This window comes from Lepus europaeus, chromosome 8, assembly GCF_033115175.1.
Source record: "Lepus europaeus isolate LE1 chromosome 8, mLepTim1.pri, whole genome shotgun sequence".
Taxonomy (NCBI): domain Eukaryota; kingdom Metazoa; phylum Chordata; class Mammalia; order Lagomorpha; family Leporidae; genus Lepus; species Lepus europaeus.
In genome coordinates, this window is record NC_084834.1 from 34,167,830 (window position 1) to 34,184,658 (window position 16,829).

Below are 16,829 nucleotides of genomic sequence, written 5' to 3' on the forward strand. Positions count from 1 at the left end.
CATAGAGTGAACCAACAAATTGGAGATTTGTCTCTCCAGCTTTCAAACAGAATAAAAGGAAAATTGAATAGTATCTTTTAATTCCCACGAACTTTTCTGAAGACCCGTTACATATAAGGACTTATTCAACCAGTAAATAAAATATTCTGCTTAGTGGATTGTTGTGATCTTGCCACCCCTATGACACAAACCTTTCTAGGCTGGGTTCAGGCACCATCCTACCAGTTTAGGGCTTTCTCTTCCCTAAGAAATTTTCGATTTGAGTCTATCATTCACCTCACCATCAATTTCTCTTGTAAAACAGGTAAGTAATTTTGAGCTCAGTCACTGTTGCGTCTTCCTTTAAAAGGAAACATGAACACTTTGAGACAAACAAGCAATTATAATGCCTCAAACACCATTTAGCATCGGCTAAATCATAATGCTAAGTTTGGATATTACTTTTTCATACCTTTTTTCCAAGTTTCCCTTTTGTTTCTTTTATATTTGAATCCCCAAGTTTTCTGTGACCAGCACAATATCTGATTCATTTTGCATTTCCACTGTGACCTTCTAAACTTCTCTTCCTCTTGAAAACATCACCTTTATGACCTCCATAAATTTCTCGTTCGTCTTCAATTTTTTCAATTAAAATTCCAAAAATGAAGATCACAATTCTAATTATGCTTTTTTCAAGGAAGGTAATTATTATTTTTAACTGTTAAAATTCAATGTTGTTTGAAAATCTATTTTGAGAGAGCAGGGGATAAATTCAAATTACTATACAACTTGACACAAACACTGAGTTTTGCTTCCACATTAGCAGCGGCTATCACACATTTCAGAAATTTATGTAGTATTACTGACTTCAGAATTTTTAATTTTATGTGGACAAGTGGAAACAGGAAGTTGAGAGGAAAAAATTTGATTAAGTAAAGATATAGAGAATGTCCTCAGGGAAAAAGTGAATAAAAATTAAATGAGGAAAAATGAAAGAAATGGAAAGAAAAGACCACTTTTAAGATTATAAAAGTTATATTTATTCACGATGCTACATTTATTGCATTCCCTTAGAAAAATGGAGAACTATTTATGTACCCAATTTGCACATATAAAACTTTATACAAATTATGTGTAGCACAATAAAGGCCTCTGGTACAGCTAAAATCCTGACACTACAATTTGGGTATTCCTGCTTCAGGGTCTCCAGTTTATCAAATCTGTTCCATAGAAAATAAAAACTGGCATTATAGTCAGTCTTGCTGTGAACACTTAGAAATTATTTTAAAGTACAATAAAATAAAATTTTCTTTACTCTAAAACTCAAAAATACTATAAACTGGAAGGGGATACATTTTGTTACCAATCTCAATTTAACAGTATGACATATTCACACCTCATTTTGGTTGGGTCTTTCAGAATAAAAAATTAAAAGAAAAACCTTAGTTCTGACATTATCTTTCTAATGTGGCTGCTTCAGAAGGTCATGTCAAAATATTTATCAAATAATTAAAAAATAATAATAATAATATTCCTTTTACAAAATGGTACAATAACACCTTAAGGAACCAGGAAATACTAAATGTCTTTGGCTATACAACTAAAAGCCACTGTTCCAACAGAACAGGGCATATTCACTTCAGAACCAAAGAGAGAAACAGAAAGCATAACAGAAATATGCATAAAAATTAATTATAATTTGTCTTGCTTTTTTCCCCCATTCTACCCACATAATAAGGAGAATGCAATTTACATAATCATTCCAGATGAGACTCAATAGCACTACAAAGAAAATACCCAAATTTCTGCAAAGGCAAAGTGAATTAAAACAATTACACAACTAAGTGAAGACTTGAAGGAACAAATGTTATTTGCAACTTTTTTTACTTTGCTTGTTTGTAAGCCTGACAAGTGTAGAACTTATAGCTGATAAACAAAAAGCCACAAATCTTCACAAATGGAACTATAGAAAAATAAATCAAATGAAACATTTATTAATAAATGAAGCCTATTTTATTACTTCAAGTGTTAATGATAAAAAAATTTCAGCACAGCTGTTGCATTTAAAAAAGTGAAACTACATACTAATGTTTCTAGCTCAGTAAACAGATGAACCTGATGTCTTTGAATGACATAACAATTGAGCATTGTACAGTACATCTTATGAAGACCCGTAAATTAAAGAACTACTGGTTTAAAGTTAGTGATTATGAAACAAATAAGTATTCATAGTTTCAGCTTCTTTTTTCTTCCTCGACCATCAGGTGCTCCATCCATTTTACGCTTCTGTGTCTACAAATAAACAGAAGGATTATTTTTCATGATAAGACCAATGTAAACATGAAATATATCTTCAGCAATATTGTAGCACTTATAGTTAGTAACTGCTACAGAGTAACAGTATGAGATTTTCTTTCCAGACTATACAAATCTTTCAAAATAATCAAGTCTCCAAATAATTCTATTTATTCAATAAAAATATTTTAATGTTTATGTAATTCACAATTAACATTAGTATATCCATACACCAAACAAATGTGTAATGGGCCTTTTTTCAAAAGAAAGCAGTTGGGGCCAGCACCATGGCTTAGCAGGCAAAGCTGCCGCCTACGGTGCCAGCATCCCATTTGGGCACCTGTTTGAGGCCTGGCTGCTCCACGTCAGATCCAGCTGTTACAGACTGGGAAAATAGTGAAGATGGTCCAAATCCTTGGGCCCCTGCAACCGTGTGGGAGACTCAGAGGAGGCTCCTGGCTCTTGGCTTTGGATGGGTCCAGCTCTGGCCATTGTGAACATTTGAGGAGTGAACCAGTAAATGGAAGACACCTCTCTCACGTGCGCACTCTCTCCTTTTCTCTCGTCATTGTGGCCATTTGAGGAGTAAACCAGTGGATGGAGGACACCTCTCTATCTCTGCCTCCACTTCTCTGTAAATCTGCCTTTCAAATAGTAAATAAATAAATCTTTAAAGATTAAAAAAAAAGGCAGTAATACATATTTTGTGAGGGTTGGCACTGTGGCATAGCAGGCAAAGCTGTTGCCTGCAATGCCAGCATCTATCTGTCTAGGCATTGGTTCAAGCTTCAGTTGCTTCACTTCTGATCCAGCTCCCTGGAAACAGCCTGGGAAAAGCAACCTAAGATGGGTCTAAGGGTTTGGCCCCTGCCACCCACGTGGTAGACCTGGATGAAGCTCCCGGCTCCTGATTTTGGCCTGGCCCAGCCCTGGCCATTGCTCTCTCTGTAACTCTCTCAAATAAATAAATAAATATTTGATGTGTGTGTAATTTGTGAATTTTTAAAAGGATGTAATATAAATACCTTATATCATTTAGAGATAGTCATTACTCATGAAAGCAATTAATTATTAAATAAAATACAAGGTAAATTTTTCCTTTAAAATTGTTTGCCTTCAGATTTTAAAGACCATTGAAACAATAGTTTAGAAACTAACAGTAAAGGCTGTAAAGTCACTGCTTTCCTAATCTTCCTTATTCTAAAATTATAACTTGTATCAATTCCTAAGACATACCTTTCCAGTATTACAAACCACCATCATGTGACTTTTTCCCAGACAATACAATCAATTTTGTACTTTTAAATGAAAATTAACTATTTTAAGGAGAGAAAAAGACTAACACATCAGTGATAACCGAATAGCACTGAAGTATTTAAAGAGGAAAATGAAGTTTATATAATCTTTACATATATCCGAATACTTACTGAAGGCTTTGGTCCTCGTTTCTTTTTCTCTGCCTTCTCCTTTTCTTCTAGCTCCATGTTTTCTCTTTCAATCAAAGTAATCAAGGTATTACACCTCCTCTGGAGTTCCTGAGTTAAAAAAATTAATTTACATGGTAAATTTTTACTTTTCAATGCAAGTTTTCCTCCAATTTTAAACAATTTTAAAACAAAAGTGTGTTTGAACATAGTAATAGAAAATCACTCACATATCTTTGATAAAAACAAGAAAAGGAACTGATTTTCATACACAACCTATATGAGAATAAAAAGCAAAATACTAAATTATTTATTACTTCATTCTGTAAGGCATTCTGTTGTATATATTTTTCATAAATCCCTCCTTCACTTAGAAATTAAAGCAGTGAAAATGAAGATCTCATGTAATACTGCTTGGTGGCTGCCTGAGAATTCAGCTACCTAGCACAAATATTTGAGGGTCAGAATCAACTAAAACTTTAAGAGGTATAAACTGTTTCCATAAAAGCATTATCACTAGAATTATAGTAGGTGACATACCACACACTCTTCTCAATTTTGGAAAAAGAACAACAGAGGTCTACAATGAGTTCTTAGCTGTTAACTTGCAATCTATATAAGATTCAGAAAGAATTTAAAGGGTAATGCAGAAGCAGTAAACACTGAAAGAAACAGCAGTCCATCTGCATCACAGTTGGGTAGCAGCTCCATCTCCTTACAGAGCAAAATTGTTTTTCCTTGAAATAAGTGATACTATTACAAGCACAACAGTAAAATCATCCTAAAATACTTTGTAGAACATACAAGACTTAGAAATATTTGCAATAGTATATAAAAATAGAAAGTAATATACTACATCAAAGCTCTGTTTTCCTTAACAGATGAATTATGATGAATGTACCATGAAGATGCTACACATGTGTGGAGGCATAAATCCTACTGAATAAAGACTTTGGCTCATTAATTTACCAAAGGGAGGAGATAAATATATATATACATTTATATATATTAAATCATTTTTTGTGTGCCTTAAACATGGAAACATGTTGGAGGAACCACTGTTTTAATCATAGTATTGTGCTGATAAATCAATGTGACACTATGTGTCACTACAAAAATCATTGCTTATTCAACTACAAATTGTTCCTACTTCAAAAGATATAAAATAAAGCTTACAGCACCTTAATCTTTCTTTTGGTCAAATATTTACACAGTACTTTTATCTTCAAAGTAGCATCACGTTATTTTAATACATTTCTCTAATTAGAGCAACACAAAACAGTAGCTCCTTTCATATTTGTTGAACTCTTAGTGTAGGGTTAACCTTATGATCATTAAGTAAACTGAAAATAGATCTTTGTAAAAATTAAGAGTGGCAATAGAAGAGGGAGGAGGAAGAAAGACTGGAGTATGGGCAGGAGGGAGGGTACAGTGGGAAGTATCACTATGTTCATAAATCTATATATGAAATATATGAAACTTATAAAACTTAAATAAAGTTAAAAAGAAAAAAATGTTTCAGTGGTCACTTTGGAAACACTGCACATCACCCACTGTCTACAGAATGACAACATACTTTAAATATGCTAAGAAATCTTACTATAAATACAAAATGTTTAAACTTTATCCCAGTATAAATCAAACCTGAAAAAAGAATCTTTTTCACACGTTATCATCCTACAAAACACAAATTGAAGTTAAGTATTCAAAGGTGGTGAAATACAAAATAAAAGGGGAATCCACCAAAGCTAAAACTCTCCTGAATCCTAAGGATGTTAGAAATGGAGATGCTTTGTCTAAGTTAGACACTGGGAATAAAAACAAAACTTAACATTAAATCAATACAAAAAAATACTGTTTTACTATACTAAGCCATGTAAAAACTACCCAGATCCAGCATTCTGCAGCGTAGATAGAGAAATTTATTTGCAACATTAAAAAGACATCACATTCAGAAGCTGAAACCAATGATTACATTTCCTTTTTCTTGGAACTTAATTAAAATGAATATCAAAACTAGTTATATCATACACAGTCATGTTGAAAGACATATAATGTTATAGGACAGGACCAATAAACTTTGTCAAAGTCACCAATGATATTAGCTTTTTAAACTGTGGACATGACTGGTTTCCTAAGGAACTGATTTAATCTCTGACACTATTTAAAACTGTAACAAAAATCTACTTAAAAAAAAATTTTTTTTTTTATTTGAAAGTTACAAGAGGATTGGGGGTTGGAGGGGGAGAAAGAGAAAGAGAGATCTTTCATCCGTTGGTTCACTCCCCAAACAGTCACAACAACTATGGCTGGAGCCAGGCCAAAGCCAGGAGCCAGGAGCTTCCTCCAGTCTCTCAAGTGGCTGGCAGGGGCCCAGGGACCAGGGCCATCTTTTGCTGCCCTCCCAGGCACATCAGCAGAGAAGTGGGTGGGAAGAGGAGCACTTAGGCCTTGAACCAGAGCCCTTATGGGATGCTGGTACTGCAGGTGGTGGATTAATCGCCTGTGCCACAGCACTCACCCCTACTTCAAAAACTTTTTACTTCAGTTAAAAAATACTAAACAGGTGTTCAGCATGATGGTTTAGATGCCAGTTTAGACATCTGTGTCCCACATCATGTACCTGGGCTCTGACTCTAACTTCCTACTATTATTGCAGACCCTAGAAAACAGTAGCGTTGGTTCAAGTAGTTGGGTTCCTGCCACTCATGCAGGAGATCTGGACTGAATTCCAGCTTGCCCATCCCAGACAAGCCTATTGTGGATATTTAGAGAGTGAACCAGCAGATGGGAGTTATATGAGACCATTTAAAACTAGGTTTTACCTAGAGTTTTGTCTGTCTGCCTGCCTCTCTCTCACATGAAATTTTTTTCAAAAGATGAACATACTTACACTTAACTTTTTGCTATATTACACAAAAAGGTCTTAAGCACTCACCATTGCAGTTCTGGACTTAAGAAACCAGTCAAATCTAAACTGAGGAGAATTTCGAATACACTGTCGCAACTCATCATAAACATTTTCCTTGTCAAATCCAAGCTTGTGAAGCATACAAATCAGAAAACGATCCTCTTCTTCAGTGTAGTTTTTTCCTTTGTTAGTACCATAGGATATTCTCAATTGATGGAAAGGTGCTTTGTACCGTCCAATCTATAAAAAAGTAATGTTAACTTAAATACAAATCTCTTGTAATCTGTATTTCAAGCTCAGTTTTAGCATAACTCACTCTGTTATATTTCAGATCAGAATTTTCCAACCAGAACACTTCAATTGCATTATATAAAACCTTTGTCCTAAAAGATCTTTACAGTCTTTATCATTATTGTAAGAGGAATAGTCTTAGACTTTAATTCTATTTATTAAGAAGCTAACTTTGTGCCTCTGACCCAGATGTTACCAGTGTAAGATAAATTCTATTGACAGTATCTATTGTCATTAGGTATTAGACTGAACATTTTTCTTTGATGAATTTTAAATCCCCTCTTTTTTTCCATGAAAAAAATTATTGAACTCAAATTCACACGTAGAAGTTATTTTATTAACTACTATTTATTAATATGCAAGGTACCTTTGTGTCAAGTGCCTTTTTGATACTTATTCTTCTTTGAATTCTTGCCTCTCCCCTTTCAATCTGAGCCATAATTTTCTCTATGTCCTGGAGTTCATTGCATCTTTCCCAGAACACAGCTATAAAACAGAAGTTGGGTATGAGGAACAGGTGTAGGAAATGGGTAAAATGTAAGTAACTTGGTAGCACATATGCTGTAGTTTACTTGCTAAGAATTAAATATTTCTACTTATCCTATATCTAATATTAGAAATTAAATCACTTACAATTTCTGTTTCCTTAAATGTAAAAAAATGAAGTGGATGACTTAAGTTAACTTACAACTCTATCTCTGCTGTTCTAAAATTCTAAGCAAACAACTCAGCATAACTACACATATTCAATCTGACAATACAACTTACTTCATGAAACATAAACACATTAATACTTCCGCAGTTACAGAGAAATGAAATAAAAGTGAAAGCTCTCTCAGAGATCTATTCTGGTTTTCTTGGCTAGAGTTAGCTACGGCTTAAAAACAAATACAGTGGGTTGAGCTGCTGCCTGTGATGCCAGCATCACATTTTAGCACCAGTCTGAGTCCTGCCTGCTCCACTTTCAATCCAGCTCCCTGCTAATGTGCCTGGGAAGGCAGCAAATACAGCCCAAGTTCTTGGGTCCCTATCGCCCTTGCAAGAGACCTACAGGAAGTCCCAGGCTCACGGTTTTGGCCTGGCCTAGCCCTGGCTGTTGTAACCATTTGGGGAGTGAACCAGCAGATGAAAGACCTGTCTCTGTCTCTCCCTCTCTCTCTGTAGCTCTGCCTTTCAAATAAATAAATATTTTTAAAGTATTGAGTTTAAAAAATATAAATTACTAAATTATAAAATTAGCTTATTTTTAGTTTTTAATTCAAACTAAGAAAAGAGCCTTCGAACTACTCATTAAACTCCAAAAGCATACATTCTTTTACCTATTAAAACAATCAAAAATTACCTGAGTATTCAATGACTTCTTCTGGAGTTTTTCCTTCTACTTCTCTTGCTATATTTTCAATATCATCACGACCCCATTTCTCATTAGCTTTGATAAACTGGTTAAAATCTCTCTTATTCCAATTGGTAAATCCCTTCACAGCAACAGAAACAGGTATTTAATTACAGCAAAGGGGGAAAAAATATTAGAATTTACTAATGCTCCTAATTATTACTGAAAATAAATTTTCATTAGCTGCTAGTGTATCTTTTCTTATTAAGTTCTTTTATAGTGGTAACCTTTCATGTATACAGATGTCTTTTTTAGCAACATATATGTACTACTTAGATATCCAGGCAACTAAAGCTGTGTGGGTATAACGAATGCTGCATGAAAAGGTGACATTTTTCCTGAGCTATGAATAATTCTTAAAAGTTTCCAGTAAATAACATAAGCTAAAGAACATAACTGAATAACAAAGAAATAAGCGAGTGGGAAAATAAAGCTTTAATGCAAGGTTAAAGGTCAAGTACTAAAAGGCTGTGAATAAACCCTGAAAAGTGTTTGGAAAGTAACAACCAAAGATTTATGATTAACAATGGAAATTTGGTAGCAATGGGAAAGATTTCAAAGGAAAAACAGAAAAAACTAAAAGTCAGGTGTTCAAAAGGCTACAAGTGTAAAAATATAATCTTCTCAGCAACTCGTGACAATATAAGCATGTACCAACTGCCCAGGTTTTACTGTCTCCAGTGTCACCCTCTTTGAAAGCAGAAATGTCCTTAGTATGCTCCCAACGCAACTTAACACAGTATTTCGCAAAGGAACTGCTATTAAATTTTGTACTGACTGAAGGATATACCTGTGTTAAAAGCTTCTCTTTTTCCTCTAACTCTTCATCATTAAGGGGTTCAGCTTCATCAATTTTAAGCTGTTCTTCTTTCTGTGCCTGTGCTGCATTTGGTAAGTCAGGACTTCGAGGTACCTGTAAGATATTTTTCTATGCCATCAACCAGTTAATTTTAAAGCATATGTGATGAACTAAATTCCTAATCAACTAATTAACATTCCACAAGTTCCAATTCAACCATGAAAAGAAACATAATGATACTGCACATTTATTACATTTTTTAAAAACCAGATTAGTTAATATGAGAGTCATTTTCCCTTTTAAAAAGAGTCAACAAACACAAGTTTATAGACTGAACACATACGAGGATACAGTGAATCAATACTCTTTTCTCAATTAGGCCCAAATTAAGCAAAGTTTAATAATTAACGTATACGTCTTCCCTTCACTGTTTCTGGACAGAAAAGGACAGAAAGTGGAGACTTTCAATTACCTTGTACCCAATAGTTTTTCTGTAATACAGAATTTCTTTTTCTAGTAACTCAAACAAACGTGGGGGAAAAAACTGGAAATCCTGAACATTGGGCTGCTTTGGAGGTCGAGGAGCCTAAGAAAAATAAAAGTGATTATCTATTAAAAAGAAATTTCATTTTAAATCTACCCCAATCCTCATTTCATTAATTAAGATAGCCAATTCTCCAAGCAAACGAATGACCTTTCAATGAACTTGCTTTTATCAAACTTCATTTAGAATGTAAGAAGAAATCATATATGTTCCCAATAATTTTAATTTTTTTGTGCTATGTCAACTCACCTTGGGCGCTTTAGGTTCACTAACACGAAGAGCTTCCCTGAAATATGCATCAACAGCATAGTTGGCTTTTCTTTCTCGTTTAGGTGGTTCAATCCACTCTGTGAATGCAATCTAGCATGCAGAAAACAATTCAAAACATCAATAAAATTAAGAGGGATGTTTGTAAATAAAGATACTAAAAAATCCTGGACTATAAACAGTGTGACACTACAGCCTGTGATACTTTGCTAAATTCCATGCGATTAACATACAGCACAGTGTCTAGTAAGCAACATAGGCATTCAGCAACTATTTCTTGCCCAAACTAATAATATTGGCACTTAAGAGGGTGAAATGCTACAGAACTGCATGCTACAATCCAAATTAGAAGAAAAATGTAGATATATTCAGCCCAGAAAACTTCTTAGGTGCACTTCAAAAATACATTTTCCATGAACCTTTTGAAGACCTCTCATATGTCCAAAAGTTAACAAAGAAAACAATGGGTAGAACGTCTCTTCTACCATAGGTATATTCCAATTTTTCTCTATACTAGCAAGTTTTAATGTACTAAATTAAGAAATCTTTCCATTTAACTATTAGCCAATTCTGCTGTTGAAAGGAACGAATCAGGCTACAACAATTTTTGACAATTATTTTCACTTTCAAATATCCTGCTACATAAAAAAATTTAACAGAATGCAATAACTTCATTACATAAATTTTAAAATAATTAAGAGCTTATCAAATTAGAAGCCAACATTAAATTTTACATAATAAAAATACTTAGATGTAAATAAAAATTATTTCTGCTTGAGACAAAATTACAAAGCATTATATCTAACACTTAAAATTCTAAGTTTCCAGTAAAATGAAGCTTTTATGTAACCCAAACTTCCTAAAATACCTTTTGCTTTTCTCTATAATCTTCTCCTTCAAAGTTATACACACTCGATTCTGTATCCATTGTAAAATTTCTAAGTGAGCTTTCACCCATCTTGGAGAGTTTCTCATTCATCTCTGCAGTCTAGAGAACAAAGAAACACATTATATTGAGTACCACAAAATGAGACTTCTCATTATACAAATAAGCTTACCTATAATTCGCTTAAGAACATTTCATTAAACAGTTCTGGTCTAAAACATTTTGTATTAAAAGCTTTATCACTTAATCTACATCTCACCTTCTTTGCACCTCTTTCCAAAATACCATCAATATCCTCATCTGTAATCTCACTTTCCTTTGAAGCAAACACATGTGTTGCCCCATGTCGAATCATTTGAAGCATTTCATCTTTCCCGATTTTGTTCAGATTCTGATCCACAAGTCTCCCTGAAAAAACATTGTGTTGCACAATATTAACCAGACTTTATACTACTGGAAACTTGAAACTTTACACGTTTTAATGTTGTAATTTTTTCTCAAAATATCAATCATTTCTGTTTACTACTTATTCACAGATCACTTTCATTTCTACATTAATGCTAAGTTTTCAACTTGTAAAAGCTTCAAAACATTTCTAAAGCTTACATATTAAGAAAAGAAGCCTGTACTGTCTCAATGGAATGATTTTTTTGTGTGGTAAACATAATGATCTTGGGATATTTGAAAATCAAAATTTGTGCATAATTTTTAAAATTCCACAAGTTTTTGAGGCCAGCATTGTGGCATAACGGGTTAAGCCATTATGCAGGCATCCCATGTGGATGCCGTTTCATGTTCCAGCTGCTCCACTTCAGATCCAGCTCCCTGCTAATGCGTCTGGGAAAGCAGATAAAGATGGTCCCAGTGCTTGGGCCCCTGTATCCACATGGGAGACCCAGATGAAGATCGTGGATCCTGGCTTCAGCTTGGCTCAGCCCCAGGCATTGTACCCATATGGTAGTGAATCACTGGATGGAGGACCTCTGTATTTCTCTAACTCTGCCTTTCAAATAAATAAAATAGACCTTTAAAAAAAATCCAAAAAGTTTCAACGAATGTGCACTATAGATATACAAGTTTTATGGACAAGCATATTACAAAATCCGTCTCGAATAAGTAAAGATAAAAATAATCTTCCTGGGTCTGGCGCTGTGGCATAGTAGGTAAAGCCACTGCCTGCAGTGCCGGCATCTCATATGGGCGCCAGTTCAAGTTCTGGCTGCTCCACTTCCAATCCAGCTCTCTGCTATGGCCTGGGAAGGCAGTAGAAGATGGCCCAAGTGCTTGGGCCCCTGTACCCGCATAGGAGACCCGGAAGAAGCTCCTAGCTCTTGGCTTCAATTCGGCTCAGCTCCAGCCGTTGCGGCCATTTGGGGAGTAAACCAGAGAATGGAAGACCTTTCTCTCTCTCGCTCTCTCTCTGCCTCTCCTCTCTCTCTCTGTGTGACTTTCAAGTAAAATAAATAAATCTTTTAAAAAAATAATAATAATATTCCTATCACCAAAATTTACTAAAAAGTTAACTATTTAACATTAGTTTCTAAAACTTCCTGATCTGTAGAACTAAAAATTTACTTATAGCTTCCTTTAAAACTGATCTGGTGTAAAAAAAAAAAAAAAAAAAAAAAAAACACAACAACAACAACAAAACCTGATCTGGAATGAGAACTCAAAGTTTTGTTCAACCAATCCAAAACAAAATCCCACCGCTCTCACCTTTTAGTCTTATTTTTTTTTTTCTTTTTTTCTTTTTTTTTTTTTTTTTGACAGGCAGAGTGGACAGTGAGAGAGAGAGACAGAGAGAAAGGTCTTCCTTTTGCCGTTGGTTCACCCTCCAATGGCCACCGCGGTAGCGCGCTGCGGCCGGCGCACCGCGCTGTTCCGATGGCAGGAGCCAGGTGCTTATCCTGGTCTCCCATGGGGTGCAGGACCCAAGGACTTGGGCCATCCTCCACTGCACTCCCGGGCCACAGCAGAGAGCTGGCCTGGAAGAGGGGCAACCGGGACAGGATCGGTGCCCCGACCGGGACTAGAACCCGGTGTGCCGGCGCCGCAAGGCGGAGGATTAGCCTAGTGAGCCACGGCGCCGGCCCTTTTAGTCTTATTTATGTAACGGTTTACTTGATGTCTCCCTTCCACTAAAGCATAAATTCCTTCAAAGAAACAATGCTATGTTCCACTCATCATTACATTCTCAGCACCAAAACAATGCTTGGCATCTTATGGGTGCTCAATAAATATTTGCAGATATGAAAAAATAACAAAACCAGATTTCTTTATTCCTTCAGTAGCCCCCAGAATAATGACAAACACATGGCACATGTAAATCAGAACAGCCATAGCTCCATTTAATGTGTACCACCCTGAATAGTCAGATGCTTTATAATACTTTAATCCTTAAAAAAAATCCTAAACAGTATTTACTTCTATCGTCATTTAACAGATCAGGCAACAAGATCAAGTAGTGGAAGATACATGCTACCTAGCCAAGTCAATATTAAAGCTTCAGTTTTCCTGAGCCTAAAACCCATCTTTTTAACAGTAAAACTAAAGTTCAATATCTCTAAAATACAAGACATCTCTGTAGGCTACTAATTTGACTAAAACAGATGTTTAGTGACAATCTCCTTAAAATTTTTAAAACAAAAATAGGTTGTATCAACCCAATCTAATAAATTTTTCAAGTTCTATGGCTCACCTTGTTGAATGACTATTGAGTCCAGTCTGAGTTTCATCTCAGCTCGTTCTACTATTCTTTCTTCCACGGTGTTATCAGTTATGAAGCGGAACACTCTGACAGTCTTAGTTTGTCCAATTCTATGGGCTCGATCCTAAATCAATTACCATGTTATTTTGAATATGGTTAAAGTCACTTAACTAACATCTGAATGTGTACACTGAGAAACAAAATTAAAATATCCTTAGTGTTTTTTAAAATATGTAACAAAATATAATAGGTTCATATTACATTAATACTTTTTAAATTCTGTTTAAATCAAATTACTTGCTTAGCTCAAAGAAACCTTTCAAGAGGTACAAAACACATAATTGCTGAATCTATGAAAAACCATCAGATGAATTTTGCCATGTTATTATCAGATAAATGCACATCTCTAGATAATACAACAAAGAGTTAGATGAAATATCTTTCTCTTGGGGCTGGCGATGTGGCATAGCGGATAAAGCCACTGCCCACAGTGCCAGCATCCATATGGGCGCCACTTCAACTCCATTCCAGCTCCCTGTCAATGGCCTGGGAAAGCAGTAGAAGATGGCTCAAGTCTTTGGGCCCCTACACCGATGAGGGAGACCCTAGAGAAGCTCCTGGCTTCACAGCTCTGGCCGTTGCGGCCAATGGGGGAGTGAGCCAGCGGATGGAAGACGTCTCTCTCTCTCTGCCTCTGCTTCTCTCTGCATAACTCTTTCAAATAAATAAATAAACCTTAAAAAAAAAATCTTTTTTTCTTGGGCTTAAATTCAAAATGTTTTTCTACCTAAACTGAATCCAAATTTTCATTGCTATTAGAAATGATATGAAAAAATAAACTTCACAAGCAATGTAAAAATCCTAGTGCCTTTAAATATTACAGTTAACTAAACAATTCTAATTATTTAAAGCCACTTTCTACTTCATTCATAAAACATTCCTCCAAAACATCTCTTCTTATATATAACTGATCAATTTTCACTAGCTACTCTTACAAGGACTACAGGATGAGTGAACCATGCTAAAAAGTTAACAAAGCTGGATTTATGGTCACCAACATCATGTATTAAGACATCAGCAGTACCAAACTTAAAAAACTATGTTTTTTGGCCGGCGCCGCGGCTCACTTGGCTAATCCGCCGCCTGTGGCGTCGACACCCCTGGTTCTAGTCCCAGTTGGGATGCTGGATTCTGTCCTGGTTGCCCCTCTTACAGGCCAGCTCTCTGCTGTTGCCCGGGAGTGCAGTGGAGGATGGCCCAAGTGCTTGGGCCCTGCACCCGCATGGGAGACCAGGAGGAGGCACCTGGCTCCTGGCTTCGGATCGGCGCAGCACGTCTGCCATAGTGGCCATTTTGGGGGTGAACCAACGGAAGAAAAACCCTTCTGTCTCTCTCTCTCTCTCTCACGGTCTAACTCTGCCTGTTAAAAATAAAAAAGGCCAGCGCCGTGGCTCAACAGGCTAATCCTCCGCCTTGTGGCGCTGGCACACCGGGTTCTAGTCCCGGTCAGGGCGCCGGATTCTGTCCCAGTTGCCCCTCTTCCAGGCCAGGTCTCTGCTATGGCCCGGGAGTGCAGTGGAGGATGGCCCAAGTCCTTGGGCCCTGCACCCCATGGGAGACCAGGATAAGCACCTGGCTCCTGCCTTTGGATCGGCGCAGCACGCCGGCCACAGCAGCCATTGGAGGGTGAACCAACGGCAAAGGAAGCCCTTTCTCTCTGTCTCTCTCTCACTGTCCACTCTGCCTGTCAAAAAATAAAATAAAATAAGAAAAGAAAAGAAAATTTAAAAAAACTATGTTTTTGTATTAATCTACAAATCATAAATTTCCTCAATGTAAGAGCAGCCTTTCTGATCTGGCCAGATGCTTCTACATAGGAGTTTAAATGTTCAAGAATCTAAAATGGCTAGACATAGGCAGGCTAGCATGTGGCACAGTGAGTTAAGCCACCACCTACAATGTGGGCATCCATTAGACATATCCCCTATCGAAGTGCCAGTTCCAGTTCCCTGTCACCCATATGGGAAGCCAAGATAGAGTTCCTGGCTCCTGGCTTTTGCTTGGCCCAGCCCCAGCTATTTGTCTTTCGGGGAATAAGCCAGCAGACAGAAGATCCTCCCCCTGCCCACTCCCCACCCCCTCATAGCTCTGCCTTTCAAATAAATCTTTAAAAAAAAAAAAAAAGTCAAGAAAAGCTAGTTGCTAACTGAACCCATTTATTTCCCTTTGCTTCTGAGACACAATTATGCTATCATTTACCAACTCCCTTACAATCACGCTACAGACTTTTTGGTCTCAGCAGTAAATGTCGGGGCACTTTCAGGTCTGACTCATTAAAATTTCCTGGGCAATCTTCAAGTGCCTCTCTTCCCCTTCTGCCAGGAGGAAGCACACAACAAAGCAGAGGACTCTAACATCTTAAAATACAGATGGGCATACCCTGATTAGATATAGATCACCTCAAAAAAATCCACGTGCCCAATCAAAGTAAAATAAAATTCTATGTCATGAAGTCATTAACATATGCAGAATTAGCTTGCCTGATGTTAAAAAGCTAGTAAGCACAGATATAGTTGTTATTTCTTACCATAGCCTGAAGATCTACTTGGGGATTCCAATCTGAATCATATAAAATTACTACATCAGCAGTAGCAAGATTGATGCCAAGGCCACCAGCACGTGTGCTTAACATGAAAACAAATTTTGTGCTGTTTGGTTCATTGTATGCATTAATAGAATCCTATGATACAAATAAAACAAGTGTCAGAAAATATTTGACCTGATTTTTAAATTAATCCTCCCATCCCATGATTTTACTCACTTGTCTCTCATCATGGGGTGTCTGCCCATCCAACCTGCAGTACTCGTAATTTCTCCACATGCAATAATCTTCCAAAATATCCAATACCCTTGTCATTTGACTGAAGATTAGCACTCGTGAACCTGTTGATAAATATGATAGCTTGGTATCATAGGTTTCAAAAGATAAAAATTTAAAGACAGCCAAAACTAAGACCAATCAAGAACCTCTCAATTCCAAGTTACCCACTTGGCTATGTAGCCAAGAAGAAAAGTCTACATTATTAACCAAATCAGTCACTCTCCACCTCTTCCCTATTATGATAGGTAGAAACAATATTTATATAGCACAGTGAGGTAAACAGAAAAGTATTTCCTCTGGTCTGAGAGGTCTTACCATCCCAAAGACTGGAAGAATCATTAGGTTGTTACCCCCACATACACAGGAGTCTTTAATGGAAATATGTATTATGAACAAACTGTGCATGGACTTCAAAAATTTTAGACCAAAATAATCTTTTAATTCTACCTATC

At 36.4% G+C, this 16,829-nt stretch overlaps 1 protein-coding gene across 1 annotated transcript in view; it reads right to left on the reverse strand.

The window, feature by feature from the left end:
• Positions 1-999: 999 nt before the first annotated feature.
• The window catches only part of SMARCA5 (SWI/SNF related, matrix associated, actin dependent regulator of chromatin, subfamily a, member 5), a 46,046-nt gene continuing 30,216 nt past the window's right edge, over positions 1,000-16,829 (reverse strand). Inside the window, exons 12-24 of the mRNA XM_062199556.1 lie at positions 16,318-16,439; positions 16,084-16,236; positions 13,488-13,620; positions 11,049-11,197; positions 10,772-10,891; positions 9,886-9,996; positions 9,565-9,678; positions 9,084-9,206; positions 8,243-8,375; positions 7,268-7,386; positions 6,637-6,849; positions 3,702-3,809; positions 1,000-2,271 (exon numbers count right to left, since the gene is read on the reverse strand). Coding sequence (XP_062055540.1) covers positions 2,206-2,271; positions 3,702-3,809; positions 6,637-6,849; positions 7,268-7,386; positions 8,243-8,375; positions 9,084-9,206; positions 9,565-9,678; positions 9,886-9,996; positions 10,772-10,891; positions 11,049-11,197; positions 13,488-13,620; positions 16,084-16,236; positions 16,318-16,439 — 1,664 coding nt within the window. The 3' untranslated portion in view covers positions 1,000-2,205. The remainder of the gene's footprint in view (positions 2,272-3,701; positions 3,810-6,636; positions 6,850-7,267; positions 7,387-8,242; positions 8,376-9,083; positions 9,207-9,564; positions 9,679-9,885; positions 9,997-10,771; positions 10,892-11,048; positions 11,198-13,487; positions 13,621-16,083; positions 16,237-16,317; positions 16,440-16,829) is intronic.